At 38.4% G+C, this 27,655-nt stretch overlaps 5 protein-coding genes and 1 pseudogene across 7 annotated transcripts; 5 read left to right on the top strand and 1 right to left on the bottom strand.

Moving 5' to 3' along the window:
• Positions 1-632: 632 nt before the first annotated feature.
• LOC125212300 (ankyrin repeat domain-containing protein SAT10-like) lies at positions 633-3,369 on the top strand. 3 transcript variants are annotated; one of them, XM_048112425.2, is made up of 12 exons: positions 633-854; positions 932-976; positions 1,059-1,232; positions 1,321-1,452; positions 1,523-1,662; positions 1,872-1,967; positions 2,101-2,220; positions 2,368-2,520; positions 2,589-2,690; positions 2,762-2,938; positions 3,013-3,080; positions 3,157-3,369. In XM_048112425.2, the coding sequence occupies exons 1-12, from the start codon at positions 707-709 to the stop codon at positions 3,248-3,250; spliced, it is 1,449 nt and encodes a 482-aa protein (XP_047968382.1). In that variant the 5' UTR covers positions 633-706; the 3' UTR covers positions 3,251-3,369. The 3 variants fall into 3 exon arrangements, with proteins under 3 accessions (XP_047968382.1, XP_047968383.1, XP_047968381.1); XM_048112426.2 differs by having other exon boundaries at positions 634-854; positions 926-976; positions 1,059-1,163; XM_048112424.2 differs by having other exon boundaries at positions 634-854; positions 926-976.
• Positions 3,370-3,485: 116 nt separating this feature from the next.
• LOC148931064 (uncharacterized) lies at positions 3,486-5,374 on the top strand. The gene is made up of 6 exons (XM_089068125.1): positions 3,486-3,968; positions 4,037-4,103; positions 4,421-4,552; positions 4,633-4,772; positions 4,884-4,970; positions 5,092-5,374. The coding sequence occupies exons 1-6, from the start codon at positions 3,942-3,944 to the stop codon at positions 5,299-5,301; spliced, it is 663 nt and encodes a 220-aa protein (XP_088924251.1). The 5' UTR covers positions 3,486-3,941; the 3' UTR covers positions 5,302-5,374.
• A 250-nt stretch (positions 5,375-5,624) lies between these two features.
• Positions 5,625-8,858, top strand: LOC125209851 (uncharacterized). The gene is made up of 12 exons (XM_089068128.1): positions 5,625-5,726; positions 6,211-6,341; positions 6,430-6,603; positions 6,736-6,867; positions 6,913-7,052; positions 7,270-7,386; positions 7,508-7,633; positions 7,740-7,892; positions 7,961-8,062; positions 8,129-8,308; positions 8,384-8,451; positions 8,493-8,858. Exons 2-12 carry the CDS (start codon positions 6,260-6,262, stop codon positions 8,605-8,607), a joined length of 1,389 nt encoding a protein of 462 aa, XP_088924254.1. The 5' UTR covers positions 5,625-5,726; positions 6,211-6,259; the 3' UTR covers positions 8,608-8,858.
• Positions 8,859-9,392: 534 nt separating this feature from the next.
• On the top strand, positions 9,393-10,164 carry LOC125210351 (aluminum-activated malate transporter 2-like; annotated as a pseudogene).
• Positions 10,165-12,002: 1,838 nt separating this feature from the next.
• LOC125210352 (uncharacterized) lies at positions 12,003-14,119 on the top strand. Its single transcript, XM_089068124.1, has 10 exons — positions 12,003-12,133; positions 12,217-12,267; positions 12,341-12,514; positions 12,603-12,734; positions 12,815-12,954; positions 13,066-13,152; positions 13,331-13,432; positions 13,499-13,666; positions 13,735-13,802; positions 13,882-14,119. Exons 1-10 carry the CDS (start codon positions 12,112-12,114, stop codon positions 13,961-13,963), a joined length of 1,026 nt encoding a protein of 341 aa, XP_088924250.1. The 5' UTR covers positions 12,003-12,111; the 3' UTR covers positions 13,964-14,119.
• A 3,880-nt stretch (positions 14,120-17,999) lies between these two features.
• LOC148931063 (uncharacterized) lies at positions 18,000-18,914 on the bottom strand. Its single transcript, XM_089066700.1, has one exon. It carries the CDS (start codon positions 18,912-18,914, stop codon positions 18,000-18,002), a length of 915 nt encoding a protein of 304 aa, XP_088922826.1.
• Positions 18,915-27,655: the final 8,741 nt, after the last annotated feature.

Here is a 27,655-nt window from a genome sequence, read left to right as displayed (position 1 = left end):
TTTTTAAATTTGTTAGGTTCGTATACTTGTAATTATAAAATGCAACATCAACTCATGTGTCATTATCTACTAACAAAACTAACAATATTAGTTATTCCTTTAATTATACACTTTCTTTTAAATAGAATAAAAAATATGAAAAATATTGTTAATACAAAGTCAATAAAATGAACTTAAACACATTATTTAAATTTAGATTTAGTTAATGAGATATAAATACAAGTTATATGTTTTATTTTTGCGTATAATACATTTACGATATTTTAAAAATACAAATACACAAAATTGAAATAAAGCCCAGCCCAGCCCACCCCTGCCCAGCCCAGCCCGCCTCAGACATGGGCCTGGGCCTCGGTGGGCCCGGGTTGAGCTGGGCCGGCCCGGTCCACTTGACATCTCTAGGCCGGCGTTACACTCAACACTTAGGGAATGAATGGACAGACATTACACTCTTGCAATTGATTAATTTTCTGATATGAATATTTTATTTAAAACTTGAATAAAACATTAATAAAAAGAAAATAAATAAATAAAAAAGGAAAAAATAAGAGTGATCAACTAAATGGTTGTTTAAAGAAGTGCAGAAACAAATTTCTTGAAAGAAATAAATGCAAAATAGATAAAGTGGGCAAGATGAATTTACTCCACCATAAAAGTTGTGAGCACTAATTCCGATTTTTTTTACTACTGTATCTCCAACACGCTCATGACCTGCATATCACACTTGCGTGCGTGGTTCTTGATCATATTAATCAAAACAGAGGAAGAAGAGAAATTATCACGATTTTTGGTGGATTTGGTTAAAGAATTAGTAGTAATCAGGTTGAACGCCATGGGTTCTACTTCTGAAATTGGTAAGTTGATTACAAAACCCTTTCTGTTTCAATTATCACCAAACTCATTTTACAATCGGTAAAAATGGCAGGTGCAGCGATTATTGAGGCTGCTGCTTATGGACACCTTAACCAACTTAAGGGTGAAGTCTTCTTCTTTCTTCTTATTTCTTGATTTCTGCATTCTCGCTTTTTTCTGATACTACTACTTTTTTAATTTCTCAGCAATCAGAAAAAAGGTTGATGATGAGTGGGAGTTCCGAAAAATATGCGATGAATATAGTGACTTCTCCACTGGCCGGAATGTCTTGCATCACGCCGCTGAAATTGGTCATTTTGAGATTTGCAAATTCTTGATTAACAACGTCAAAGTTTATACAGATGCCTTGACTTACAAGAGTTCTCTCTTTCTCGCTTCTTCTTAATACTCTTATTAATTTCACACTTACTATGATTCTTGTATACTGACACAATCAAACTGATTCAGGGGTTACTCCTCTGGCAGAAGCTGCCAAAAGGGGACATGTCAAAATTGTGGAGCTTCTCATCAAACATGGTGCTGATATTAGTCTTCCAAATATTGCGGGAGTTTCTCCGTTGCACCATGCACTTCTAAAAGGTCACTGCTTTTGTGGTTGTAGCACTTTGCTAATAGTGTTATATTCTCAAATTAATTGGTGTTGTTTCAGATAATATGGAGCTTGTGGACATGTTGCTGGTGGGAGGTGCTTTAGTAGAAGTAGATTCTTCACATGGAACACCTTTACAAATTGCTATTTCTCGTGGAAATGTTGAGGCTGTCCGGGTTCTCTTGTTTCTTAGCGCGGATGTGGGCAACCGCAACCTTCAGTCTTGTTTAAATCATTGTTTGTTATTAGTCCAGCAGTTTTTCTGTCTTATACGATGACGAATATAATTGTTAAACTTTTGATTTGTATAGCATGTGAAGTTTGGTTCTTTAGCTAATCACAATGATCTGATCCTTTGACTTAATATAATCTTGTGAGATAATACCCTTTGCTGCTTTCCATTTTGTAGCCCAATTTTTATCTTGAAGTTTTGGACACCCCTCTTGTATGTGCAGTCAAGTCTCGCTCATCTCGCGCATTTGAATGCCTGAATATGCTGCTTGAGGTATGCTTTTGTGAAATGGAAATACTCGAAAGGAAATATCTCAGGTTTCTTTAGCTCTGTTCCTCATTTACAGGTTTCTTGAATTGCTTTTCAAGTGTTATCATATCGGTTAAGAAGTACTTTCTCTTTGCAGGTTGGTGCGGACCCAAATTTGTATTGCGGTGGGTCAAGTCCTTTAACATCTGCTGCAAAAGAAGGCGACACAAAATTTCTCAAGCGTTTACTTGAAGCTGGATCAGATCCAAATTCCTTAGTTAATTTCTCTGTTTCCCTTTATTTACCTGTGATATCTTCAGACATCCTTATTTGAAACCAACTAATTCTCGTGTCTTTTCACGACTCAAAGAATATAAATTTGGTGCGTTCTGTCCTAATATCTCGATTTGTATTGATATGACAGGATATCTTTAAACCTATTGAGGAAGCTGCTATTGTGCATAATCGTGCAGCTGTGGAGATTTTGTTTCCAGTGACTGAACGAATTGCACATTATCCAAACTGGACTGTCGATGGCATAATCGAGTACATTGATTCAGAAGACTTTAGAACAATGGTCTGAAACTACTTTTACATTGTATCAACCTTCCTCTCTCACTCTCTCTCTCATCACATCTCTTGCAGAGTGTGGAGAAACTGACAATGGGGTTGACTGAACTAAAGCTCGGAGGCATGCATGACGCGAGCAACAAGGAATACGAGCAGGCAATGATGAAATATAAAATGGTAAACTTTTGTTCTTCTAAGTGAGTTGATCATCTCGTCTGTAAATAATATATGTGATGCGTTATGCGTAGGCTAGTCATCTTGATCCATCTAACCCCACATTGATATCAAAGCGAAGCTTGTGGGAAGCGCACTTGGGTTTAGGCAATTATGCAGTTATAGATGCTCTGAAATGGTTTAGACTCAAGCCAGACCTCACCGACCCCATTCATCTAAACAATGCTGCTGCAGCGAATGAGATATTCAAGGTGATCATCAAACTCCATATCTGCATCACTGGTATCAATTCAGCATCTAACAGTTAATGCGTGTGTTTGTGAAGAAATTCCTCTTGGCAGGCCTTGCCTTCTCGTTAGATCCTCACGACAACGAAGCCTGTTTTGCATTGGGGTATCTATACAAATTCTAATATTGTTTCATTTCTTTGTTACTAAAATACTTATAGTGTTGTGTTTTTTGTTGACAGATTTACTATGTTTGATTGCTTTGCCTTGTTGTGTCAGATGAGCAGCCCCCACGAGATTATGGACTTGTATTGTTTCCCCAATTTTAGATCATAGTAATTCTTGTCACACTCATGTAGTACATTTGATTCATATTCCACTGCAAATATTTGTTGCCAACTGAATCAAATTTGAGATACTAAATTCAAAATGTATGCACTCAAATATTTGTTCTACTTTCCTCCGTACAACCACCTGTTGTTTTCCTAGCTTCCGGTTCTTTCCGCATCAAAACTTCCACTTCATGCTATGGTGTCTGATCCCGCCTGCCCCACACAATGATTTTGCTCAAGCAATTGCGCAAAATATTATTGAAAAAATATTGTATGATTTCAAAATACTTATCCTCTTGTTTCTCTCTTGATGTGCATATCTCTCTCACATCTTCTATTTCTATTGTCAATGTCACAACGACGACATTTGCACAAAAATATCTCAAAAACGTTAATAGTTAGTAGTTTGGACCCTCCAACATAAGAATTCTAGAACCTCCCGTTCACTGCTAATTATGGACAAAGCACTTATATTTGTTTTGTTTTTATTTTAGAAAGAGGAATTTTTTTCAAATGCATCTTTATAGTTGTATAGTACGTATAATTTTTGTTTTATTGGCATTGGAATAATAGTTTTGGGCATTTTGCTACAAAAGAAAAAAAATAAAACGCTGCTAAACGATCTCCTGCCCAATTTTGGCGGCACTCTATAAATAAGGTGGAGCGGTTAAAATCAATTTCTCTTAAGAATTTGAATGTCATGGCTTCAAATTCTGAAAATGGTAACTTGCTTAGCTCCCGTTCTGTTTCAATTTCTTGCGCCATATCTCTTCTTGATTCAATTTTACAGTTGGTGAAAACGGCAGGTTCAGCGATTTTCCAAGCTGTTGCTAATGGAGACCTTGAACAACTTAGGGGTGAAGTTTTTTCTTGATTTCCGATTATAGTTTTTTTTTTAATGTCGGATTCTAGTACTTAGGAAAAAGGTTGATGATGAGTTGGAATTCCGCTAAATTTGCGATGAATACAACGAGTTTTCTACTGGCCGGACTGTCTTGCATCACGCGGCTGGAATTGGACATTTTGATATTTGCAAATTCTTGATTGAGGACGTCCAAGTTCATATAGATGCCTCGACTTACAAGAGTTCTCTCCCCTCATATATTCATGCTATTTTGAGTCAATTTGATCTGAGGATTGTAATGTTTGATCTGAGGATTGAATACTGATTCAGGGGATACTCCTCTGGTAGAAGCTGTCAAAGGGGAAAATGTCAAAATTGTGGAGTTTCTCATCAAACAGGGTGCTAAAATTAGTCTTGCAAATGTTGAGGGATTCACTCCGTTGCACTTTGCAGTTCTAAACAGTCAGTGGTTTTGTAGTTGTAATGCTGTGAAAGACTGTGCTGTTGGTGTTATAAGCTCTAATCCAGTGGTTTGGTTCCAGATAAGATGGAGCTTGTGGAATTGTTGCTGATAGAAGGTGCTGTTGTAGATGCAGATTCTGTAGATGGAACACCTTTGCAGATTGCTGTTTCTCGTGGAAATGTTGAGGCTGCCAAGGGTCTCTTGTCTCGTGGCGCAAATGTGGGCCACGAGATTAATCCCTTTGTCGATGATAGTTATGAATATCTTTATTGTACTCGCTTATGATATAATCTGGTGAGAATGATCCCTTTGCTGCTTTCCATTTTGCAGCCAGCTTATTATTATGCAGTTGCCGACACCCCTCTTGTATGTGCAGTCAAGTCTTGCTCATTTGAATGCCTAAATTTGCTTCTTGAGGTATGTTTTTGTGAAATGGAAATATCTGTCTTGTGTAACTTTCTGTTAGCCATGTCGTTGTTTTGAGATTGGGGGATGTCCGTTGATAAATTATGCACTACATGTTGCTTTCTCTTTGCAGGCTGGTGCAAACCCAAATTTGTATTACACTGGTTTTAGTCCATTGGCATCTGCTGCAAAAGAAGGCGATAAAAAATTTCTTAAGTGTTTGCTTGAAGCTAAAGCAGATCCAAATGCATTTCAATCAGTTAAATTCTATGTTTACTTTGCTATGATTCATTTTCTACTTGTGATATCTTCAGCCTCTCTTGTTGCAGGCATCCTTCTTTAAAACCAATGAACCGTCGTTTAATCTTGTAGATTAATGTTTTCAACTGGACACTTATTGTATTGATAATGACGACTCACAGGATATTATTAAACCTATTGAGGATGCTGCTATGGTGCTTAATCGTGCAGCTGTGGATATTTTGTTTCCAGTGACTGCACGGCTTCCACATTATCCAAATTGGACTGTTGATGGCATAATCGAGTACACTCATTCTGAAGAATTTTGGTGCGTAATTCATTCTGAAGAATTTAAAACAAAGGTTTGAAACTAATGTTCCTCTCTCTCTGTCTCTGTCTCTCTCTCTCACATAACATGTGTTGCAGATGGAGAAGAGAATGAGAATCTGCCTGGCAGTATTAGACCTCAGAGGGGAGCAGGATGCGAGCAATAAGGAATACAACCATTCCATCGTAAACTATAGAATGGTAAGCTTTTCTTCTTCTTAGTGAATTGTTCATCTCATCCTTGGCCATGTGTTATGTGATGTGTGGGCTACACAGCTTGAACCATCAAACCCTACGTGGGTATTAAAATGAAGCTCGTGCGAAGATCGCATGGGTCTACGCAATCATGCTCTGTTTGATGCTCAGAAATGAAACAATAATAAGAATACCATAAGTTTGATTATGACTGCAAAGATCATTACTTACCAAATCTCTCTAAGTACATACATTCATTCATGCTAGATAGAAATAGAAGAATAACTTAACCACCATTCCCCTTGATAGTAAAGAATGTCTTATCCCATGCATGAGAACTTGATTTTTTTAATAGTACTTATTATTATTAATAGTATAATAGTACTTTTTAAAATAATAAATTTAAATTTAATTTTCTAGTTGCGGTTAAAATAGAAGCACAGATTTCTAAGAAATTGAGCGCCATGGATTCTTCTTCTGAAATTTGTAGGCTAATTTGAAAACCCTCTTCGTGTATACTTCATGATCCATGTGTGTGTATGTGTGGGGCTTCAAGAACTCATTTTGCCGTTGCATCGATTATCGAAACTGGTGAAAGTGGAGACCTTTACCAACTTAAGGGTTAAGGCTTTTTTTCTTGTCAATTCTAGACCTTTTTGTTGATTTACGTGTTCTTAATTTTTTGAATGTCTGATTCTTGATTTCGCAGCAATTAGAAACAAGTTTGGTGATGAGTGGGTGTTCCGGAAAATTTGCGATGAATACAGTGATTTCTCCACTGGCCGGAGTGTCTTGCATCACGCGGTTGGAATCGGACATTTTGATGTTTGCAAATTCTTGATAAACAACGTCAGAGTTGATATTGATGTCTTGACTTACAAGAGTTCTCTCTCCCTCTCTCTGCTCTCTCGCTTCTTCTTTGGATATTTATACTAATTTGAAAAAAAAAGCAGTGCTTAATACTCTTATTAACTTTGATGTGATTCTTGTATACTAACACCATAAACTGATTTAGGGGATACTCCTCTGGCAGCAGCTGCCAAAAGGGGACATGTCAAAATTGTGGAGTTTCTCGTCAAATATGGTGCTGAAATTAGTCATCCAAATATTGAGGGATTCACTCTGTTGCACTATGCAGCTCTAAACAGTCAGTAGTAGTGTTTTAAGCTCTAATTGATTGGTTTTGTATCAGATAATAAGGAGCTTGTGGAATTGTTGCGGATAAAAGGTGCTCATATAGAGACAGATTCTGTAGACGGAACACCTTTACAAGTTGCTGCTTCTCGTGGAAATGCTGAGGCTGTCAAGTCTCTCTTGTCTCATGGCGCAAACGTGGGCAAGCAAAACTTTCAGTTGCACTTTTTGCTGGTTTAAATTATTGTTTGTTTTGTTTCTTGTAATAACTTTAACTGGTTTCACTTGGGGTTTGAGAAATAGTCTTAAATCATTAATTTTTTGCATGTGGATAAGTGATTGATTTGTTTAGCCAAACACACTAATATGATCCTTTGGCTTACTGTATTAACTTATGAATATATAATCTTGTGAGATCAATCCCTTTGCTGCTTTCCATTTTGCAGACAAATTTTCTTGTGCAGTTGTGGACAACCCTCTTGTATGTGCAGTCAAGTCTCGTTCATTTGAATGCCTGAAATTGCTGCTTGAGGTATACTTGGTGAAATGGAAATGCCTGTCTTGTTTAATTTTCTGTTAGAGATAGAAGTATGTTGTTTTGTGATAAATTATTCCATGTTTAGTGCATTTAATCAAATGGAAATCCTTTGCAGGGTAAAGCAGACCCAAATTTTTATGTTGCTGGATTAAGTCCTATGCAATGTGCTGCAAAAGAAGGCGACACAAAATTTCTAAAGTATTTGCTTAAAGCTAAAGGAGATCCAAATTCATCTGACAAAGTTAATTTCTATGTTTCTCTTTGTTTATTACCTTCTTTGGATCTTGTTGTTTCATCCTGATGTTATCAACAGGAAACTTATTTGTATTGCTAATGACGACTTTCAGGATATACATAGACCGATTGAGGAAGCTGCTTTGGTGCATAATTGTGCAGCTGTGGAGGTTTTGTTTCCAGTGACTGAACAGCTTGCACATTATCCGAATTGGACTGTTGATGGCATAATCGAGTACACTCATTCTGAAGAATATAAAAAAATGGTCTGAAACTACTCTGTCATTGTATCACAACTCAACAACACTTTGATTTCTCATCACATATCTTGCAGAGTGAGGAGAAATTGACAAAGCGCTTGAGTGCAATAGACTTCCGAGGGTTGCTTGATGCGGGCAATAAGAATTACTACCGAACAATCTTTCATTATAGAATGGTAAACTTGTCTTCTTCCTCATGAGTTGGCAGCCATGTAGTAAGTAATACTATATGTGATGCGCAGGCTTCTCATCTTGATCCATCTAATGCCACCTGGGTATCGGCGCGAAGCATGTGGGAAGCACGCACGCATAAAAGCATTAATGCTCTGTTAGATGCTCAGCAATGCTTTAGGCTCAAGCCAGACTGCCCCGTCCCTTACCACAGAGGAGACGATGCTGCTGCAGCAAATGAGATATTCAAGGTGATCGTCAAACTCTATATCTGCATCAGTGGTATGCATTTGTAATCTAACGTTTAATGTTGTGTTTTTGTGAAGAAATTCCTCAAGGCAGGGCTCGCCTTCTCGTTGGATCCTTACAAAAGAAAAAAGTGTCATGCATTTAGGTAATATTCTTCATTTTTTTGGTTACCAAAATATACAGTAGAATTTGTGAAAGCGATAATAGGTGTTTTGGTTTTTGGTTGCAGAGTTACTACTTTGCTTGGTTGAGTCAGATGAGCAGCGCCGAAGAGATTTTGAGTTTTAGCTGTGATGATTAACGCTGTAGAGTTTCCCCATTTCTTGGAGTAGATAATATTACTCAATTTTCAATGTGCAACTTTTCAATAGGAAAAAAAAACCTGAAACACTGCAACTTTTCGATAGGCAAAAAAAGAAACTGAAACACTGCCGCACAATAGAATCGAACTGCCTACCTCTAGGCTAGTAGAGGCATAAGCAAACCAGCTCTGCTGCATGTAACTTTTTTAACTTATATTTGAATATAATATATATACATATATATTTCAAATGGCTGGGGGGTTCTCTCTCTATCAAATTCGAACCATTTACATAAAACCGACGAGACCACTTTTTGGTAAAATCTCAAATGGTAAGAATTCCTTGAACATTTTTGGTGGCAATCGATAAACAAGGTGGAGCAATTAAGAGAGTAATCACATTTCTCTGAGAAGTTGATCACCATGAGTTGTACTTCTGAAATTGGTAAGCTAATTTGAAAACCCTCTTCTGAAAATGTCATGTGTCAGAATGACTTGAAATTTGCACGATGTTTGAAGTTTGAAATGCTTGAAATTCGCACGATGCTTGAAATTAGCCATTGATTTTGAGATCTTTGCTACTTACATTTTCGTCCTTAGAATAGTTAATAATGTAAGGACGATGACCGAAAACGGGCTGAAAATGTCATGTGTCGGAATGACTTGAAATTCGCACGATACTTAAAATTAGCCATTCATTTTGAAATCTTTGCTACTTACGTCATTTTCGTCCCTAGAATGGTTAATTATGTAAGAAAGATGACCGAAAACGGACTGAAAATGTCATGTGTAAGAATGAGTTGAAATTCGCACGGTACTTGAAATGCTTGAAATTCGCACGACACTTGAAATTAGCCTTCTAACATCGTTCCCGAAAAAGATGATTTACTACTTTGGAGAGCGATCGGAGAAGAAGGCTACAAACTAGTCAAGGAAGATCCGAGGAGAGTAATTCATGCGAAAAAGATGATTTACTACGGTGTCTTCTTCCAAGCATCGGGCGTCGACGGATTATTGACCATCACGACCGTCATGGGCGTATTCGAGTACACCGTGGGTAAGTACTTTCTTGCGGTGGGAGCCAAGGCACAAGAAGTTCCGGTGCTGTCACCCATGGGACCAATACCTCGTGATCGGGTCGGCTACCCAGGAATGCGCCTACAAGATTGAAGGGCACAGCAGCTACCTCGTCGCGGATGTGCAGACGCCAATGGAGCTCCGGATGAAGATCCAAGACTTATGCACGAATATCAGCTTCGAGTGCGGCTTAGCCCTAAAGGAGGTCGCGGCCGGGCTTCGGACGATGAAGTCATCTGTGTACATCGAGATACACATCGCGGACGCGAAGGCCGCAGCCGAGACGCTCAAAGGCATGATGGACACCGAGTTTTGGCACCGCGGGGAGTTCCGGGACGCACCCCAGCTGTGACGGTGGCGACACATCTGATCGAGATCGTGGCATGCACGACGAAGATCCTAGACTCTGTGGAGGTGCTGTCAACACAGGCCAAGTTCGAGAAATCCGACCCGACGTTAACTGCAGTGGTTGATTTATAGACCACCATGAAGCTGTTGCCACTTAAGCTGACTCAATGTACCAAATTTTTTAGTGTATCAGACCTGCACATATCTATTTGGACTTAGTTTGTTGATTTTTTACACTTGCATTTTTTGCCAAAGATTAGTCTCCAATGCTTTGAATGTGGTTGTGGTGATGAATAAGTTCACACAATTTTGAAATTTTGATCTTGTGTAATATCCGCTCTTTTAAAAGCCCTTTTCCTTATGTTTTGTCGAACTAGAGAAATGTCGCTTTCTTGTTCGTTGAAATGAATGGAATGGTCTGAAAATGTCTTGTGTCAGAATGACTTGAAATTCGCACGATACTTGAATTTCACATTGTGCTTGAAATTAGTCATTTGACATCGTTTAGGGGGCGAAAACGATAATTTACTACTCCCTCCGTTCCATAGTAAATTAGTAATAGAGTCATTTTGTCATTTTGGTACGTTCCATAGTAATAAAGTCATTTCTCTTTTTCTCTTTTCAGTAAAAGTCAACACATTTTTCCACACCTACTTTATTCTCTCTTACTTTTTTCATCCTTATAATGGGTAACAATATAAAGATTATGAACGAAAACGAGCTGAAAATGTCATGTGTCAGAAATACTTGAAATTTGCACTGTGCTTGAATATGCAAATTTGTAATATCAGCGCTCAAATGTAATTCCGACTTTTGGAAGTAATGTTTCCATGGGTTTGACAACAATGTTTATTCTTTGTAGGTATAATGGAAGATGCTTGAGACAAAGTTACAATTATTTCTTTTTCTGCTTTTTGCTTTTTGATTAAGTTTAGAGATGTTTTTTATAAATCTAGTTTAAGGACTGTAATTTAATGTAAGACCTCGTAGGATTTGTCTCCTAAGAGGATTGTTTATCAATATATATATTTTTTTGTTTGATATCCTATTATATTAAACAAATTACTTTTAAATTTGCTCTTTCTTAAGTATAAAAAATAAGAGAAATGATTTTTGACACTATGGCAATGCCACAATAGGGGCTAAATAGTCATTTTAATAGGATTTCATTTCTTATTAAATTAAAAATCATTTCTCTTATTTAGACATTACTAACTGAGTTTACATATTTTTTTAAGAATTTCATAATTTTTATTTTAACTATTTAGTTTTTAAAATTCTACTTTTTTTAATTCTTACTCGCTCCGTCCATAAAAAATAGGGCACATTTACCATTTTTGGTCGTCCACAAAAAATAGAGCATATTCATTTATGGAAAATTTTCAAAAGATAATAACCCTACGCATTATTTCCCTAACATTATATCTCACTTACTTTTTCTCATTCTCTATTACTTTTTTTTCTTTCTCAATTCTACATTAAAACTCGTATCATATACCAATTGCCCTATTTTTTTTGGACGGATGGAGTATTAAAATAATAAATTTTATTAGTAAGAAGAATAACTTTTATTAGTAAAAAATATTAACTTTCACTCATAAGAATTATAAATTTTAGTCATATATAATAACTTTAATTTATAAAGAAATAGAGTAACTTTTATAAATAAAATAATAAATTATATTTTTAAGAGCAATCATTTTTAATTTTATATTTTAAAAATCATATGAGCTCTTTCTCGTACAAAATATGTAGGTTTTAAAAATTATTATTTAATTGATAAATTTTATGCTATTAAGTAAGTACGTAAAGAATAAAAAAAAAATCAAATTGTCGCATCATTTCATAAAATTATAATTAAAACTATGGATACATAAAATTATCCCCAAAGCATTTATATTTGTTTTGTTTTTATTTTAGAAAGATGTTATTTTATTCAAATGCATCTAAGTTTATTCAAATGATCAGCTGCTAAACAATCACATGAAGAAGTGATTGCAATGCTTCCCCAATATTGGCGGCAGTCTATATAAATAAGGTGGAGCGGTTAAAATTGAATTCTCTAAGAATTTGAATGCCATGGCTTCTATTTCTGAAATTGGTAACTTGTTTAGCTCCCTTTCTGTTTCAATTTATTGCGCCATATCTCTTCTTGATTCAATTTTAGAGTTGGTAAAATGACAGGTTCAGCGATTTTTCAAGATGTTGCTAATGGAGACCTTGTACAACTTAGGGGTGAAGTCTTTTTCTTGATTTCCGATTACTGTGTTTTTTATGTCGGATTCTTGTAATGCTTTTAGTTTCGCAGCAATTAGGAAAAAGGTTGATGATGAGTTGGGATTCCGCAAAATTTGCGATGAATACAACGAGTTTTCCACTGGCCGGACTGTCTTGCATCACGCGGCTGGAATTGGACATTTTGATATTTGCAAATTCTTGATTGAGGACGTCCAAGTTCATATAGATGCCTCGACTTACAAGAGTTCTCTCCCCTCATATATTCATGCTATTTTGAGTCAATTTGATCTGAGGATTGTAATGTTTGATCTGAGGATTGAATACTGATTCAGGGGATACTCCTCTGGTAGAAGCTGTCAAAGGGGAAAATGTCAAAATTGTGGAGTTTCTCATCAAACAGGGTGCTAAAATTAGTCTTGCAAATGTTGAGGGATTCACTCCGTTGCACTTTGCAGTTCTAAACAGTCAGTGGTTTTGTAGTTGTAATGCTGTGAAAGACTGTGCTGTTGGTGTTATAAGCTCTAATCCAGTGGTTTGGTTCCAGATAAGATGGAGCTTGTGGAATTGTTGCTGATAGAAGGTGCTGTTGTAGATGCAGATTCTGTAGATGGAACACCTTTGCAGATTGCTGTTTCTCGTGGAAATGTTGAGGCTGCCAAGGGTCTCTTGTCTCGTGGCGCAAATGTGGGCCACGAGATTAATCCCTTTGTCGATGATAGTTATGAATATCTTTATTGTACTCGCTTATGATATAATCTGGTGAGAATGATCCCTTTGCTGCTTTCCATTTTGCAGCCAGCTTATTATTATGCAGTTGCCGACACCCCTCTTGTATGTGCAGTCAAGTCTTGCTCATTTGAATGCCTAAATTTGCTTCTTGAGGTATGTTTTTGTGAAATGGAAATATCTGTCTTGTGTAACTTTCTGTTAGCCATGTCGTTGTTTTGAGATTGGGGGATGTCCGTTGATAAATTATGCACTAAATTTAAAACAAAGGTTTGAAACTAATTTCCCCCCCTCTTTCTCGCTCTCTCTCTCTCTCACATCACATGTGTTGCAGATGGAGAAGAGAAAGAGAATCTGCTTGGCGGTATTAGACCTCAGAGGGGAGCAGGAAGCGAGCATTAAGGAATACAACCATTCCATCGTAAACCACAGAATGGTAAGCATTTCTTCTTCTTAGTGAGTTGTTCATCTCATCCTTGGCCATGTGTTATGTGATGCGTAGGCCACACAGCTTGAACCATCAAACGCTATGTGGGTATTAAAACGAAGCTCGTGTGAAGCGCGCATGGGTCTACGCAATCATGCTCTGTTTGATGCTCAGAAATGCATTAGACTGAAGCCAGACTTGCCAGTCCCTTACCATGGAGAAATGGCTAATGAGATAGTCAAGGTATTAATGTGATCTTCAAACTACATATCAATTCGTCATCTAACGTTAAATGATTGTGTTTTGTGAAGAAATTCCTCATGGCATGCCTTGCCTTCTCGTTGGATCCTCACAGCATGGGAACCGGTGATGCATTTAGGTATCTACTCAAATTCTAATGTTTTTTTTGTTACTAAAACATTTCTTGAAACTAATTGTGTTATGGTTTTTGGTGGCAGAGTTAGTTTGTTTGACTACTTTGCTTGGTTGAGTCAGATGAGCGGCCCCGACGACATTATGAGTTGTACTATTCTATTGTAGAGTGGTAGATAACATCATAACAATGTACAATTTCCCCATACAGATTGTCACACTCATATAAATTGATTCATAAATCATAAACCATTGCACATATTTGTTTAACAATGTAGAATTTCCCCATCTATTGTAGATGATAATATTCAATTATCAGTCATATAGTCATCTACAATGAATTTGATTCATAATCCACTGCACAAATTGTGCTGCATTTTTTTTCTTAATGCTTCATTTTCGTTTAATAAAAGCTTAAGGAAGCATAGTGGTCTTTTATAGGCCCACGGGATTTTGGACCTGTAAAATTTCGTTTTATTATACTCCTATAATACTCATTCCGTCCCTAATAATTCGTCACCATTTGATTCGGCACGGATTTTAAGAAATATAATAGAAAGTGAGTTGAAAAAGTTGGTGGCATGTGGGTCCTACTTTTATATATTAGTTTTATAATAAAATATGAGTGTAAATGAGTTAGTGGAATGTAGGGTCCACTACCAAAAATGGTAAAAGTGAAAGATGAAATTTTTATAGGGACGGACGAAAAAGGAAATATGTGACAAATTTTCAGGGACGGAGGGAGTATATTAATAGAAAAGATAATACGCATGATATAGCGTAGTTGGTTGGCAACCCTGAGCTGGCGCTTCTGTGTGATTTTTAATAACCTAAACAGTGACTAATTTTTTTGTGTTCGAATCTTGAAAGTTCTGGCTCATTCACATCGAATCTTGAAAGCTGGGGTTCATGTTCTTTTTTTTGCATTCGAATCACAACATAAACAGATCTTGAAGACTAATTTTTTTGTGTTCGAATCTTGTGTTCGAATCTTGAAAGTTGTGGCTCATGTTTTTTTGTGTGTGTGTGTGTAAGAATCACATCGAATTTTGAAAGATGGGACTCATGTTCTCTTTTTGTGTGTGTTCGAATCACAACCTAAACAGATCTTGAAGACTAATTTTTTTTGTGTTCGAATCTTGAAAGTTGTGGTTCATGTTCTTTTTTTTTTTGTGTTCGAATCACATCGAATCTTGAAAGTTGTGGCTCATGTTCTTTTTTTTTCGAATCACAACCTAAACAGTGACTAATTTTTTTGTGTTCGATTTTTTTGTATTTTTGTGTTTGAATCACAACCTAAAGACTTAATTTTTTTGGGTTCGAATCTTGAATTTTTTGTGTTCGAATCACAATCTAAACAGTGACTAATTTTTTTGTGTTCGAATCTTGAAAGCTGAGGCTTATGTTCTTTTTTTTTGTTCGAATCACAACCTAAACAGTGACTAATTTTTTGTGTTCAAATCTTGAAAGCTGGGGCTCATGTTCTTTATCCATATGCTAAACAAGAGTAATTTTTTTTACTTTATTACTAGTTAATTTTGTTTACTTCTTCGTTTCATTTGTATAAATATTAAGTAATGATTTTTATAATTTAATTACCCTCTTTAACTCAATATATATACACATTAATATAGTACTTCCTCCGTTCCATTGAAGATGACACACTTCCTTCTCTTTTACTCTACTAGTGTTATCACCCGTGCTATGCACGGGAAATAAAATTTTCAAATAATGAAGATAAATTCTAAGGTAAGTAGATTTTAAAAAGAGGATTAAAAAAAGAGGATAAAGAGAATATTAATGATGTTCATAATTAAGGATATGTGTTAATTACAATAAGTATTCATAACACTATAAACAATTAAAATTATTATAAATAATAACAAAAGAGAAATGTACTTCTCTCAACCCACTTTAAATGAAACATTTCATATTCGGCCAACGTTTTTATACAATTTTAATTTCTGATATGAGTTGAGTAAAATAAAATAAAACAAATGACAAAGAGGAGATGTGCAGTGCGACTATGGATCAAAGAGTATGGATTAGTAAGAATAAGATATAAGATATACAAATAAAAGAAAATGTGCGACTTGTGACTCTTGATACATCAATATACAATTTATGTGAACTGAAGACTGACTTTTTCAAAAATAATCCAACATGAGAGACACATTGACCTTGACTTTTGTTAATCGTCATTATATACGACATGGCCAGAAGGAAATATTCGTCGTTGAAATTTGAATGGCAACCTTGGATCAAATAATATTAACAATTATAAAATAAAAATAAAATACAAAAGAAAAGAAAAAATAAAAAATAAAATAACATTTCGAGCCAATCCAGTGATGATCATAGTTATCCAAATATACATGTAATTTTTATATCACAAAAATTTCTGACACTTGTATGGTAAAAAGAAATTATAGTATTTGCATACTTGCATACCCAATTACATAAAAAAATGATTAAATATTTAGTTAAGCTTATATGCCAATGCATAAAAAAGGATTTTGGCAAGTCTTTCGTTAAAAAATGACATTTAAATATGCATTTACAAAGTTAATGATATTCAAAATAAAGAGTGAAAAAAATTTACCGTCGTCTCAATTTAAAGTTGACGAAACGAAATTACTCCCATCACTCATTCACAATATTATGAATTTTGTTCACCATGAACAACATCACTTATAAGAATACGACTTTCAACGGATTTATCCACATCTGTTAAAAAAAATACTTATATGCATTTTAAATTACATAAACAGAAAAATTATATGATTAAAAATTTAGTTAACGAACTTATATTTCAACATAGTATAAAAATGTGTTGAAGATAAAAGTCTTTCATGAAAAAGTTCCATTCCTAATGCATTTACATATATACTGGAGTACAAAGGATAACAATTCACACTTTTTAACATATTACTATAACAATAATAAAAATCAAAAGATAATAAAACGTAACATAGCCATGTAGGTTTTTTCCATCACCCAATTATAAAAATGAGTAAATAATACGTTGCATACCCATGTTGATTTTTTCATCACCAGAATGCCCAATTATATTGCTCCCTCCCTCTCATAGTAGATATCACACTTTATCTTTTAATTTGCCCCACAAAAGATGTCACACATTCTCACATTAATATAAATAGTATAATATTTTCTCTTGAAAGATTGAGGGAGTACTATAAAATTGAGAAAGGCGGCCGAAAAGGTCCTAACATCAACATGTACTACAATATGGTGGAAGAAAGGAGGCTTGTGCTACAAAATTTGAGAGGCTATGCAAAACATAAAATTGGATTAGATACTGGCCAAAGGGTTTTATTTAAGGTAACCATATTTTATAGCCATCATTTTAGATTGAAAAAAAACTAAACATGAAAAAAATGCACCAGCTTAATCAACATTGTACTTACATAGTTTTAGTTACTAATGCACAAATTTTGACAGAATTTGTTATATGAAGTGTTAGATAGAGTTTTTTTTTTTTTTTTTTTCCATGAAAACGCCTTCATGGCGGAGGGTTAGGCAGACCCTCAACCTGTACATATCCACAAACATAGAGGTTACAAATTAGCCCAAAAGTGGCGGGAGGTACAAAAGACTAATTACGCTAAAGAGTAGATAGGGGACAAGCCTACTGAGTAGGGATCGATACCCACATACTCTAAGGTAAGATGAAACTAATCATTAAGACTGTGGACGAACTCAGGTCTCTGTATCTTCAAAACTGACGTAAGGCACTCCACGTTGTTCGAGACAGATGATGGCTCTAAGAAGCCTAGAGATGGAGCCAACTTCCAATCTACGAAAAAGCTTGGGGTATCGCTCAACGAGGCGAGGTGGGCTGCGGCCGTGTTGCCTTCCTTTGGAATGGTGGTAAATTTGGACGAACACGATCGACGGAAGAGGGTGATGCTTGCCAGGATGTGTCTTGTGTGGGCTGGGCCCTTATTCGTCGAGTTGATGAGGGCAGTAGCTTGCAAGGCGTCCGATTCCACCCAGATGCTATCTCCCAATTCTTTTGCAATTGTTAGACCCCGTTGAATAGTTAAGAGGTCAGCTTCTAATCCAGACTTGGCCGTTAGGGGTGTGGAGAAAGCTGTTAAGAATTCTCCTTGATGGCCCCTGACGATGCCTCCCCCACATGCCCATCCTGAGTTCATTTTGTATGACCCCTTCGTGTTTAACTTTATCCATGGAGGTCAGGAGGGTTCCATTTGATTTGCTTGGGCGGCCGAACTGAAAGTTGTCCCCTGATCTGGTTTGGAATCGGGAAGGCCAAGATGACTCCTTTCCATTGTTTGGGACCGATGCGTCCGTTGCTGATGAGGTTTCGGACGTGCATTTGAACTTGCCACATCACGTTTTGAGGCTTGAAGAGGACCTCTTTGTGACGGCACCTGTTACGTTCCCCCCAAATAAACCAATGAATAAGGCAGGGGATTACACGACTAAGGTGGGTCTTTTCCGTTTGTTGTATCCTGTTCGCCCATCTTTCAAGCCAATCTGGGATTGTGTCTCCGTTCCGCAGTGGCTCGGTTGGGCCATAAAACCAGCCATCGAATGTTCTCCAAACTTTAGCAGCTCCCCACCCTTGGATGAAAAGGTGCTGGAGTGACTCGGTGTTAGGCCGAAGCGGGCAGCAGCAACATTTCGAGGCCAGGGCGATCTTTCTCCACTGGAGTTTAGAGTCTACTGGAATGCGGTTCGAAAGTAGTCTCCAGACGAAGATAGATATTGAAAATGTCAGCCCCTCGTTCCAGATATCATCTAGAGCGGGGATGATCGGCCGTTGCGATCGTGTGGTCTCCCATGCCGAGGTAAAGGAGAAATTTCCATGGTTGGTCAGGGTCCATCTCGGAGTATCCCGTTCATCGACAAGGATCGGTGTTTGAAGTACCTCATCGATAATTTGTTGTGGGAGACCTGCTTGGGTGTGCAGCCTCTGCAGTTTCGTCCGGCTCCATTGCCCATTCAACCAGAAGTCGGAGATTTTTATCGTTGAGTTCAACCTCTCATCCGGGCAAAGCTCTCGAAGCGGAGTATCGTTGAGCCAGATATCATCCCAGAAGAGGATATTTCCTTTTCCGATGACCCACCGCATATGAGGATGCGCTTGAAACCACGCCCTTGAGAGTCTCTTCCAAGTGGGACTGCTTCTCCCCGATACAGAGGAGCAAAGGGGGGACGATGTTCTGCATTATTTATTATGCATGTGGGTCGCCAAAAGAGAGTCTTGTTCTCGGAACCTCCACCAAAGCTTTAAGTTAAAAGCTCTGAGTACTTCATCAAATTTTCTGATCCCGAGACCCCCTTCCGATGTTGGGAGGCAAATCTGCTCCCACCCGATCCAATGAGTCCCTCTCTGTTCACTCGTCACACCCCAGAAAAACCGAGCAAGTTGTTGCTCTAGCGACTTAAGGGCTCCACTTGTTGGCTCAATAGCTTGGAAGATATGAAGAGGAATGGCCTCGAGGGTAATTTTAATAAGAGTGAGCCTACCTCCGAAGGAAAGGTGTCTATGGGCCCATCCACTAATTCTCCTAGCAATCTTCTCCCGAATGAAAATGAACATGTCTGTCCGTTTGTGTCCTCGATAAATCGGGACACCCAAATAGAGGAATGGGAAAGTACCTCTCGGAAAGCCGCCTTCATTTTGGATTGAGGTCACCCATCCTTCATGCGCATCGACAATGTAGAAGTTACTTTTATCAGAGTTGATCCGCTGCCCCGAGGCTGCTTCTAGTTGTTGAGACACTGTCGGAGACGCCGCATTGCGTTCGCATTGGCCTGAGTAAAAATAAGGATATCGTCAGCATAGGCAAGGTGGCTAATTTCCTCACATCCTCTCGTGGATTTGAATGCCAGCTCCTTTTTCCCAAGAATGAGGTTGTCGAGCGATCTTGAAGGATACTCTGCAGCGATGACGAACAAGGCAGGGGAGATGGGATCCCCTTGTCTGAGTCCTCGGGTCGATTTGAAGAAACCAGAGGGGACCCCATTGATTAAGATAGAGAACCAACACGATCCAATACATCTCTCAATTAGATTGATCCAAATCTGGGGGAACCCCATTTGCCTGAGAACTTTGAAGAGAAATGGCCATTGAACCCGATCATATGCTTTGGCCATATCAAGCTTAAGCGCAACATTTGGGGAGGGGTAGCTTCGACCGAGCTCATGGAACATTTCCTGTGCCAATAAGACATTATCATGGAGCAGTCTACCTTTGACGAAGCCGCTTTGATTGGGAGAGATGGCAAGAGGGAGAAGAGGCGTGAGTCTGGCGGTGATTATCTTAGTGATGATCTTGTTCGTCACGTTACAGACTGATTGGACGGAAGTCCGCCCATGTTTCAGGGGACTTTTTCTTGGGGAGAAGGACGACCGAGGTTGCTGTGAAGCTTTGAGGAAGATATGCTCCCGCAAAAACCTGTCGAACTGCTTCGACCACATCTGGGCCAACACAAGGCCAGCATGATTGGAAGAAAGTGGTCGGGAACCCATCAGGTCCGGGTGTGCTATCTCCGGAAATATCGAACACTGCCTTGATCTCTGTCTCTCCCGGGAGCTCTGTGAGTTCATCCCATCTGGTTGAGGCGGGGAGGGGGTGGATGAGATCCAGGTTAGGTTCGCAAAGATGTATCGGGTATGGGGCTAAGAGCTCTCTGAAGTAATCTTCCGCAGACTTGCGAATATCAGCTTCCTCAGTGATGGTCGTGTCTCCCACTCGAATGGCATGAATATGGAGACGAGTTCTTTTTTGCTTTACCCAGCTTTGGTAGAACTTGGTGTTCTTGTCCCCATCCGATAGCCATCTAAGTGCAGCCTTTTGTTTCCAGAAATCATCCTCCATTTTGAGAAGGAGGATGTATTGCGCAATGTGTTTGTTGATGGTAGCACGGTTGCAAGGAGAGGGGTCCGCTTCGAACATGGCATGGGCAGTAGAGACCTCCACCTCTGCTTTTTCGAGATTTGCATGGAGATTCCCAAAGACATCTTTGTTCCAGCTCTTCAATGCCTTCTTGATCCAGCTTAATTTGGTTTGGAGGTTAAGGAGGCCTCCTGCATCAGTAGATTGTCCCCACACTTCTCGAATAAGATCCATGAAGGTGTGGTGTCTTATCCACATGTTTTGAAAACGGAAGGCTCTGTTGACGGTGGAGGTCGTCTTTCGTTTGCACCTAATGAGAACTGGACCATGATCGGAGGAGACCCTTGGCAAGTTTGTAACCCTGGTGGTCTCAAACGTTTCGACCCATGGTTCACTAACAAATACCCTGTCCAGTCTTTCAAAGAGGTTATTTTTGGACCAAGTGAAGTCCGCTCCATCGAAGCCGGGATCCATGAGCCTGCAGTCTTCGATTGTTTCAGCAAAATCCACCATCTCCGCTTGTCTATTTGTTTCACTGCCCTAAACCCTAAACCCTATTTGTTTCACTGCCCACTCTATCTTGGAGGTGAAGGATGGTGTTGAAGTCTCCACCAACTATCCTTGGAATATTCACGGTTGTGGCAGCATGAAGCCGGAGTTTGTCCCACAACTCATAGCGTTCTGCCCGGGAACATTTAGCATAGATCGCTGAGACCATAATTGGATTAGCGAGGCTGGGTACGGAGATTCTCCCCTGTATTACTTGTTCTGAATCATCAACCACATCAAAGGTGATCCCCTGTTTCGTGAAGATCCAAATTTTCCCGGAAGCGTTCGCCCTTTGAAAGACCAAGCCCAGCATTCTTGAGTATAGCTCCGGGTTTGGAAGGACGAACAGTTCCATTATCACAAGGAAAGCAACATTATATAAGTTAATCAATCTTTTAAGGACGTTTTGGGTAGGCGCGTTAGCGATTCCCCTAACGTTCCAAAACATCATATTGACTGACATAATTAACACACGAGGTTCTTACCCATAGGATGTAAGGCTCCCTTTTGTTGGTCTTTCAGTTGATCTGCGTTGGCCTCTATGTATCCTCCAAACATTACATCGTCTTGACCTTCCGGCCCATTTCCGTGTTGGTCAAGGAGTTCCATGTCATCCCCCTACTCATCTTCAAACTCCTTTGTATTAAAGGACCCATCTTCCATGAGCTTATAATACTTATTGGTGCTCAAAATGTTTCTCTGTTGTTCGCCCCGTGCTTGTGTCGGAGGGTGTGGGGGGTTAGCGCCTCGTGCTGAGCGGTAGTTCGGAGATAGTGAGCTTTTTCTAACTCCATCAGGATTATTCGTTGCACGAGGAGGTCGGTTTGAGCGCCCCCTCGTGTATCTCTGGACCTCCCTTTCCTGAAGGATCGGTTCCTCATGGTCCATCACCTCCGGGACTCCCACAATATCTAGGAATAGCTCATGCTTCTTTGTTCCACTTCCACCAGCCCCGTCCGAGAGAATTGTGTTACCATTGATGTTTCTGTTTTGGCAGGACTCTTCATTCTTCTTACTAGTTACCGTAGGTGCACCTCCTTTCCCTCCTGGCAATCCTTCATTGCGATTCATCATCTTTGGAGGGAGGTTGTAGTTTCTCTTTTCTGGTCTTGCATTCTTCCCTGCGGCATAGCAATGAGCGCTTGAATGGCCGACGTGTCGACACTCCAAGCAGTAAGGGGGAATCTTATCCCATCTTACCTTTTGCCTAGTTTCGCGTCTACATAGGTCGAGAATGATCTCTTCTGTCGGGGCCTTCGTGATATCAATTTCTACGCAGATGCGCGCAAATGATAGTCTCGATTTAGATGTTGTGGCGTGGTCGATTTGAATCGGCGTTCCCTGAAGCTTCCCGATGGCAAAAAGGGCTGAAGTATCGAAAAGATGGATCGGGAGGCCGATCAGATTGCACCAAATTGCAGCGATTGGTGACTCGTTATACGAGTCGAACTGTGGAGACCATTTGAAGACTCTCATCGGGTGTCGATCAACATACCAAACCGGGGTACCTTTGGGACCATTCAGCAACTTTGCGTAGTCCGAGAGATCGTCGAGCTGGATAAGGATGTGCTTCGCGTTGATATAGCTCCATGAGTAACCCCGAGTGAACCTAATGTTATCCAGAGCCTTCTGGATTTGGCGTGAGGCTGGAAGGGAATGTGAGAATTTGCCAATGATGGCGTGGCCCATGTTATCAGCAAATTTTTGAGTTTCTGACCCTGAGAAGTAGATTGAAGGAACACCATTGCAGTGGCTGGCGTAGCCGATATTCTCAATTTTTTCCGGCTCAAAAATTTGATGTCCTCGAGTGCTGGAGCCTTCTCGAAGCATATCCGCCATGGATTTTGTGCCATCAAATGGTTTCGGCCCAGTAGCAGCTGTCGGTGGTGGCGTCGAGGTGTTTTCGAGGAACACGCGGGCTGGCTTATCCTTCTTCCCATTCAAATCCCCTGTTTCCGGTTGAGTTGGCTCTGTTTCGTTTGGCCCTGGGTAAAGGCTGTCAGACCCTTCTCGTACTTGTCGCATAATTTCCTTGTCCGGCCACGCTCCAGCGGGGGAAAGTGATCCAAAGGTGCTTCATAGATAGTTACTGGTGCAGGGGTGATCCAAGCATTTTCGACCTCCTTAAGCCCAAATGTCACCTCTTGAGCTTGCGGCAGAGGCCGGAAGAGTGACCTTAGGTGTGTGCACAAGAGAAGGGGTTGAGCAGCAATATTGTCGAGCATCTCCGTAGACTCAGCCGCCGCAAGTTCGAGGAGAGGTTCGGCTCTAGGCAGGGGTAGAGAGCTGCAGCATGAGAGATCACGTGACCCCCCAGGACGGAAGATGGCTAACTGACTTTCTTTTTGCTCTTTTGTAATGTTTCCCTCTTTAGGTAAGTTGACCAGGCAGCCTGTAGATTCTCCTTTGTCTTGCAGATTTGCTAGACTATTTGGGGCAGACTGCAGCTCCGTCGTATCTGGCTGCTCAACGGTCATAATCTCCGTATCCGAGAAGGTCATCTTTTCCACCTCCGACGACCGGACCACGAGCACAATCGGAGGAACAGCTTCGGCGACGAGCTTCGTAGACGATTCAATGTCTCAATGTTGACGGTGTCTTCCCCTGCCGGAAGTGGGGGGGGGGTGTTGCTTTAGGTGCTCCTCCCTTCCTTACCGGAGCACCTTCCGCGGTTGGAGAGAAGGAAATCGGCATCCTGCAACTTGAGACATTTTCCTTTGTTTCAGCATTCTCTTCAAAATCATTTTTTTTCCTCATTGGTTTATCTTCTGGCGCCAGAGATAGGATAAAGCGTTTTCGTCCCGGTCCTTTAGTTGAAGGAGCCAGCGTATTCTTTCTAGTCCGAAGCCGAGTGGCTACATTCTTGCCCACCAGTTGCCTTGAGCTTTTTTCGGGAGGAGAAAGAGGCTTGCTTGCTTTGAAAACCATTTGGTGGTCGGAGAGTACGGGTGCTTTTTTGAGAGGCTACCGTCCTCCTGTTCTGGAGGCTCCATGGGAGGCAGCCGGTGCAAGTTCTTTGATGGTTTGGCAGAGATGAAAGAAGGGAATGAGGGGGAGAGGGCAAGGTTAGCAATGGAGGCGGAAACCGGCGGAGAGACAGCCGGGAAGGATCACCGGCGAGGCATGGGTAGGGGTGACATGTTGGGAGAGAATTCAATTCTTAAGCTCTTGTGACAGGGGAGTTTCTTGAGTCTTCAACAATTACAAAAGGCATGATTACTACAAACATCAAAATTCAAGGTACACTTCTAGCTCAAATAAATTCAAATGTGTGATGTGTTGACACACAAAATTAATATGTTGCAAAAAGCAAAATTCTTTCATTCTTGATTGCTTAACACAATCAGTATACACAAAAGCATAGCTGAATTAGTCTAACATTTAAAATAGTGAAAAAACATAAAATTAGCCATATACTACCTTGGTTGCTGAAAAAATTTGTTGAAACTTAACACATTAATGTCTTGTCCATACTCTTTCAATTTGTACTGCTGACTTAAGTTGGACCACTATAGGTGTAAAACACCAAAAAAATGACCATTATGCCAAGTTTTATTTGAAATAGAAATTGCTCTTCATTTAAGTATTCAAATTAGAAAATGACCTAACACATGGTGTAACAATTACCAATTATATAGATAGTGGTGGATCATAAAGGATAATAGTGCATCATTAACTTCTATAGCAGTGTAGAGAACTTCAAATTAGATTATTGCTGCGCCAATACAAAAACATAATAAAGTTGCTCACCACAACAGCTTGATTACTATTAATTGATGTCAAAATCCAAGACAGAAAACAAAAATGGCTTCCAACAAAGATTGAGATGAACAATCAGATAATTTAAAAAAGGGTTGCAAATTAACATATAAAAACACATAAACCACTAATCTGTCACTTCGGTTGAAATAACCAATTTCTTCTTATTTAGAGCATTCACCTCACCGTAGAAATAACAATTTTCTCATGGTTCATATCACAATCACCAATTTCTTCTTCTTGTTAATCTCATCATCACAAACTGAGAACTCATCATTCATTTTTCCTTTTAACTGAGCAGCACATATAGCATCAACCTGATTTTGTTAAAGTGGAAAAATTAAGTGTGAACTTGGAGTAACCAATTTGAATTAAAGAAACAAATATTGTGTAAACAATAAAGATGGCGGAAAAGTAAGGAAAATAAATGGTTACAAATCTTCTTCAGGTATAAGAAAATTGAAGTACCTAAACTTCGGTTGCTATGTGATGAGTGGAGAAAAAACTATACCATCTAATTTTTTTCAGAAAATATATTATTCAATGTTGCAGGTTTGAGATGAAAAAAGAACCCATGCAACGGGAAGAGAGAAGACTCGTTGAAGGGGAAAGAAGAAAAGAAGTTTCAAAAGCAAGAATCTATGAGGTTGTATAAAAAGACTGAAGCACCTAAACTTTCCATTCTCTTCTTTCATAAGTTCTGTTGCTAAATTCAATTTCTCCATTCCCCTTTAATGAATTTAGCAACTGAAAGTCTAGTAAACAAATTTACTAATTCAATGTTGCAGGTTTGAGATGAGAAAAGAAGAACACATGCAACGGAGAGGACTCATTGAAGGAGAATAGAGAGAAGAAATTTGGAAATAGAATCGATGAGGTATAAAACTGAACTACCTAAACTTTAAGTTGCTAGAACAGCTGACGAGTGATTTTGGAAGTGAATAATAGGGTATTTATAGGAGAAGAGCCTAAATGGGTATTTATAGGAAAAAAAAAGAGGTAAGCCTGCTCTTTAGTGCATGTTCCCCAAAAAAACACAATAATGCAAAAGACCTTCCGTATAACAAATTAAAGATTTATCAGATAATAATATTTAAAAAAATTAAACTATAAAAAATAATTAAGTAATATTTCAGTAAAAACCTTAATTAGAATAATCGAAATTTTTAAAAAATAGGAGTAGAAATCTATATCTAATTTTATACAAAAATCTATATCAATTTAAAATTTTTAAAAATTGTTGGGTAAATGTTTAAAAAAAAAAAAGTTTCATATATAAACCTAAATTAGAGTAATATAAATTTGTGAACATTAATTTCAATGAAACGGAGTAAATCTGTAAAAGGTAAGAATATGAAATCTGGAAAATGGCGAAGAAAGCCTTGAAATTTGGGAGGTTGGAGTCTATAAAATCATTACAAAAGGATCACGGACTACAACAACACATGGTAGTCTCTGTAAGTCTACACTTTGCATTAAGTAGGAATACACATAGCAAGGAGTAAGAAGTATAGGAAGAAAGAAGAAAAAAAGATATAAATCGTAGTAAGTATTACTCCCTCCGTTCCCTCATAGTTGAGGCGGAACTTTTCGTCACAGAGTTTAAAAAATGAATGTTGAGTGGGTTAAATAAATAGATAAAAAAGTAAGAAAGAGAAAAAGTTAAAGAGAATAAAGTAAAAAGTGAATAAAGTAGAGAGAATAAAGTAAGAGAGAGTAAAGTAAGAAAGAGGAAAAAGATACTATATATGGAAATGACTCAACTATGAGGGAACTTCCCGAAATGGAAAAATGACTCAACTATAAAGGAACGGAGGGAGTATATTAAAAGTATTGTTTTAAAATTGGTTCACTCAAAATTCAAAGAATGTTTTAGACCCGTTCAAGTTAAGTTTAAATTTTAATTATAGTTATTTTAGACATAATGTAGATTAGGTAGGTCTTTCAATCATTTTATTCAAGTCAAATTTAAATTAGAGTTACTACTCTTTCACGTCAAATTTAATTATTTTTCAGATCCCAAATTCAATCTAATTTAAATTAGTGCTACTAATCTTCCTTTTGTAATTTGCAAGGAATGTTATTTCTAATTAACAGGGTATTCAAGTCAGTTTAAATTAGAGTTACTAATCTCTTTTCATTCACATAGAACATAATCCTTTGTTAGAGAATCCATTCAATTTTAATGTCATGCTTTGAATATAGCTAACTATTTTCAGGAATTTTTTTTATGTTTTAAATTTATGTATAAAAGTTTAGATATAGTAGATTTTATTTTCAGGTTTATGTAAGAATTGATTTTTTGTACTTATATAATAGTACTCCCTCCGTCCCATTAAAGATGACTCACTTTCCTTGTTGGTTTGTCCCAACTAAGATGACTCATTACTTAAAATGGAAACTCCTTTATCTCTACTTTACCCTCTCTCTCTTACTTTACTCTCTTAATTTAACACACAAAATAAAATTGCATAAAATCTCGTGTCGCCCAAGAAAAGGGTCATCTTCCTTGGAACGGAGGGAGTACTATTTGTTATGATATTTTAAACGTATAACCTACTCCTATTTTGTTTTGTCAGGTTAAGATCTTTTGGAAAGAGGAGAGAATGGATCATTGCCGGCTTATAAAATGGAAGAATTGATTTTTTTTTTTTTTTTTGTAG

Source organism: Salvia hispanica, chromosome 3 (assembly GCF_029641045.1).
Source record: "Salvia hispanica isolate PSC_SH4W2 chromosome 3, Shi_PSC_v1, whole genome shotgun sequence".
In the NCBI taxonomy this organism is placed as follows: domain Eukaryota; kingdom Viridiplantae; phylum Streptophyta; class Magnoliopsida; order Lamiales; family Lamiaceae; genus Salvia; species Salvia hispanica.
Note: the sequence above shows the minus strand (reverse complement) of the source record. Positions and strands in the feature narration are given on the sequence as shown.

Coding starts and splice junctions, on each gene's coding strand:
- LOC125212300 (XM_048112424.2), top strand. CDS start 707: ATGACCTGCATATCACACTTGCGTGCGTGGTTCTTGATCATATTAATC. Junction 977..1,058: donor ACACCTTAACCAACTTAAGG/GTGAAGTCTTCT, acceptor TTAATTTCTCAG/CAATCAGAAAAAAGGTTGAT. Junction 1,453..1,522: donor GCACCATGCACTTCTAAAAG/GTCACTGCTTTT, acceptor GTGTTGTTTCAG/ATAATATGGAGCTTGTGGAC.
- LOC148931064 (XM_089068125.1), top strand. CDS start 3,942: ATGTCATGGCTTCAAATTCTGAAAATG. Junction 4,104..4,420: donor AGACCTTGAACAACTTAGGG/GTGAAGTTTTTT, acceptor ATACTGATTCAG/GGGATACTCCTCTGGTAGAA. Junction 4,773..4,883: donor TCTTGTCTCGTGGCGCAAAT/GTGGGCCACGAG, acceptor TCCATTTTGCAG/CCAGCTTATTATTATGCAGT.
- LOC125209851 (XM_089068128.1), top strand. CDS start 6,260: ATGTGTGGGGCTTCAAGAACTCATTTTGCCGTTGCATCGATTATCGAA. Junction 8,309..8,383: donor CAGCAAATGAGATATTCAAG/GTGATCGTCAAA, acceptor GTTTTTGTGAAG/AAATTCCTCAAGGCAGGGCT. Junction 8,452..8,492: donor AAAAAGTGTCATGCATTTAG/GTAATATTCTTC, acceptor AATATACAGTAG/AATTTGTGAAAGCGATAATA.
- LOC125210352 (XM_089068124.1), top strand. CDS start 12,112: ATGGCTTCTATTTCTGAAATTG. Junction 12,134..12,216: donor GGCTTCTATTTCTGAAATTG/GTAACTTGTTTA, acceptor GTAAAATGACAG/GTTCAGCGATTTTTCAAGAT. Junction 13,667..13,734: donor TGGCTAATGAGATAGTCAAG/GTATTAATGTGA, acceptor TGTTTTGTGAAG/AAATTCCTCATGGCATGCCT.
- LOC148931063 (XM_089066700.1), bottom strand. CDS start 18,914: ATGCGGTGGGTCATCGGAAAAGGAAATATCCTCTTCTGGGATGATATC.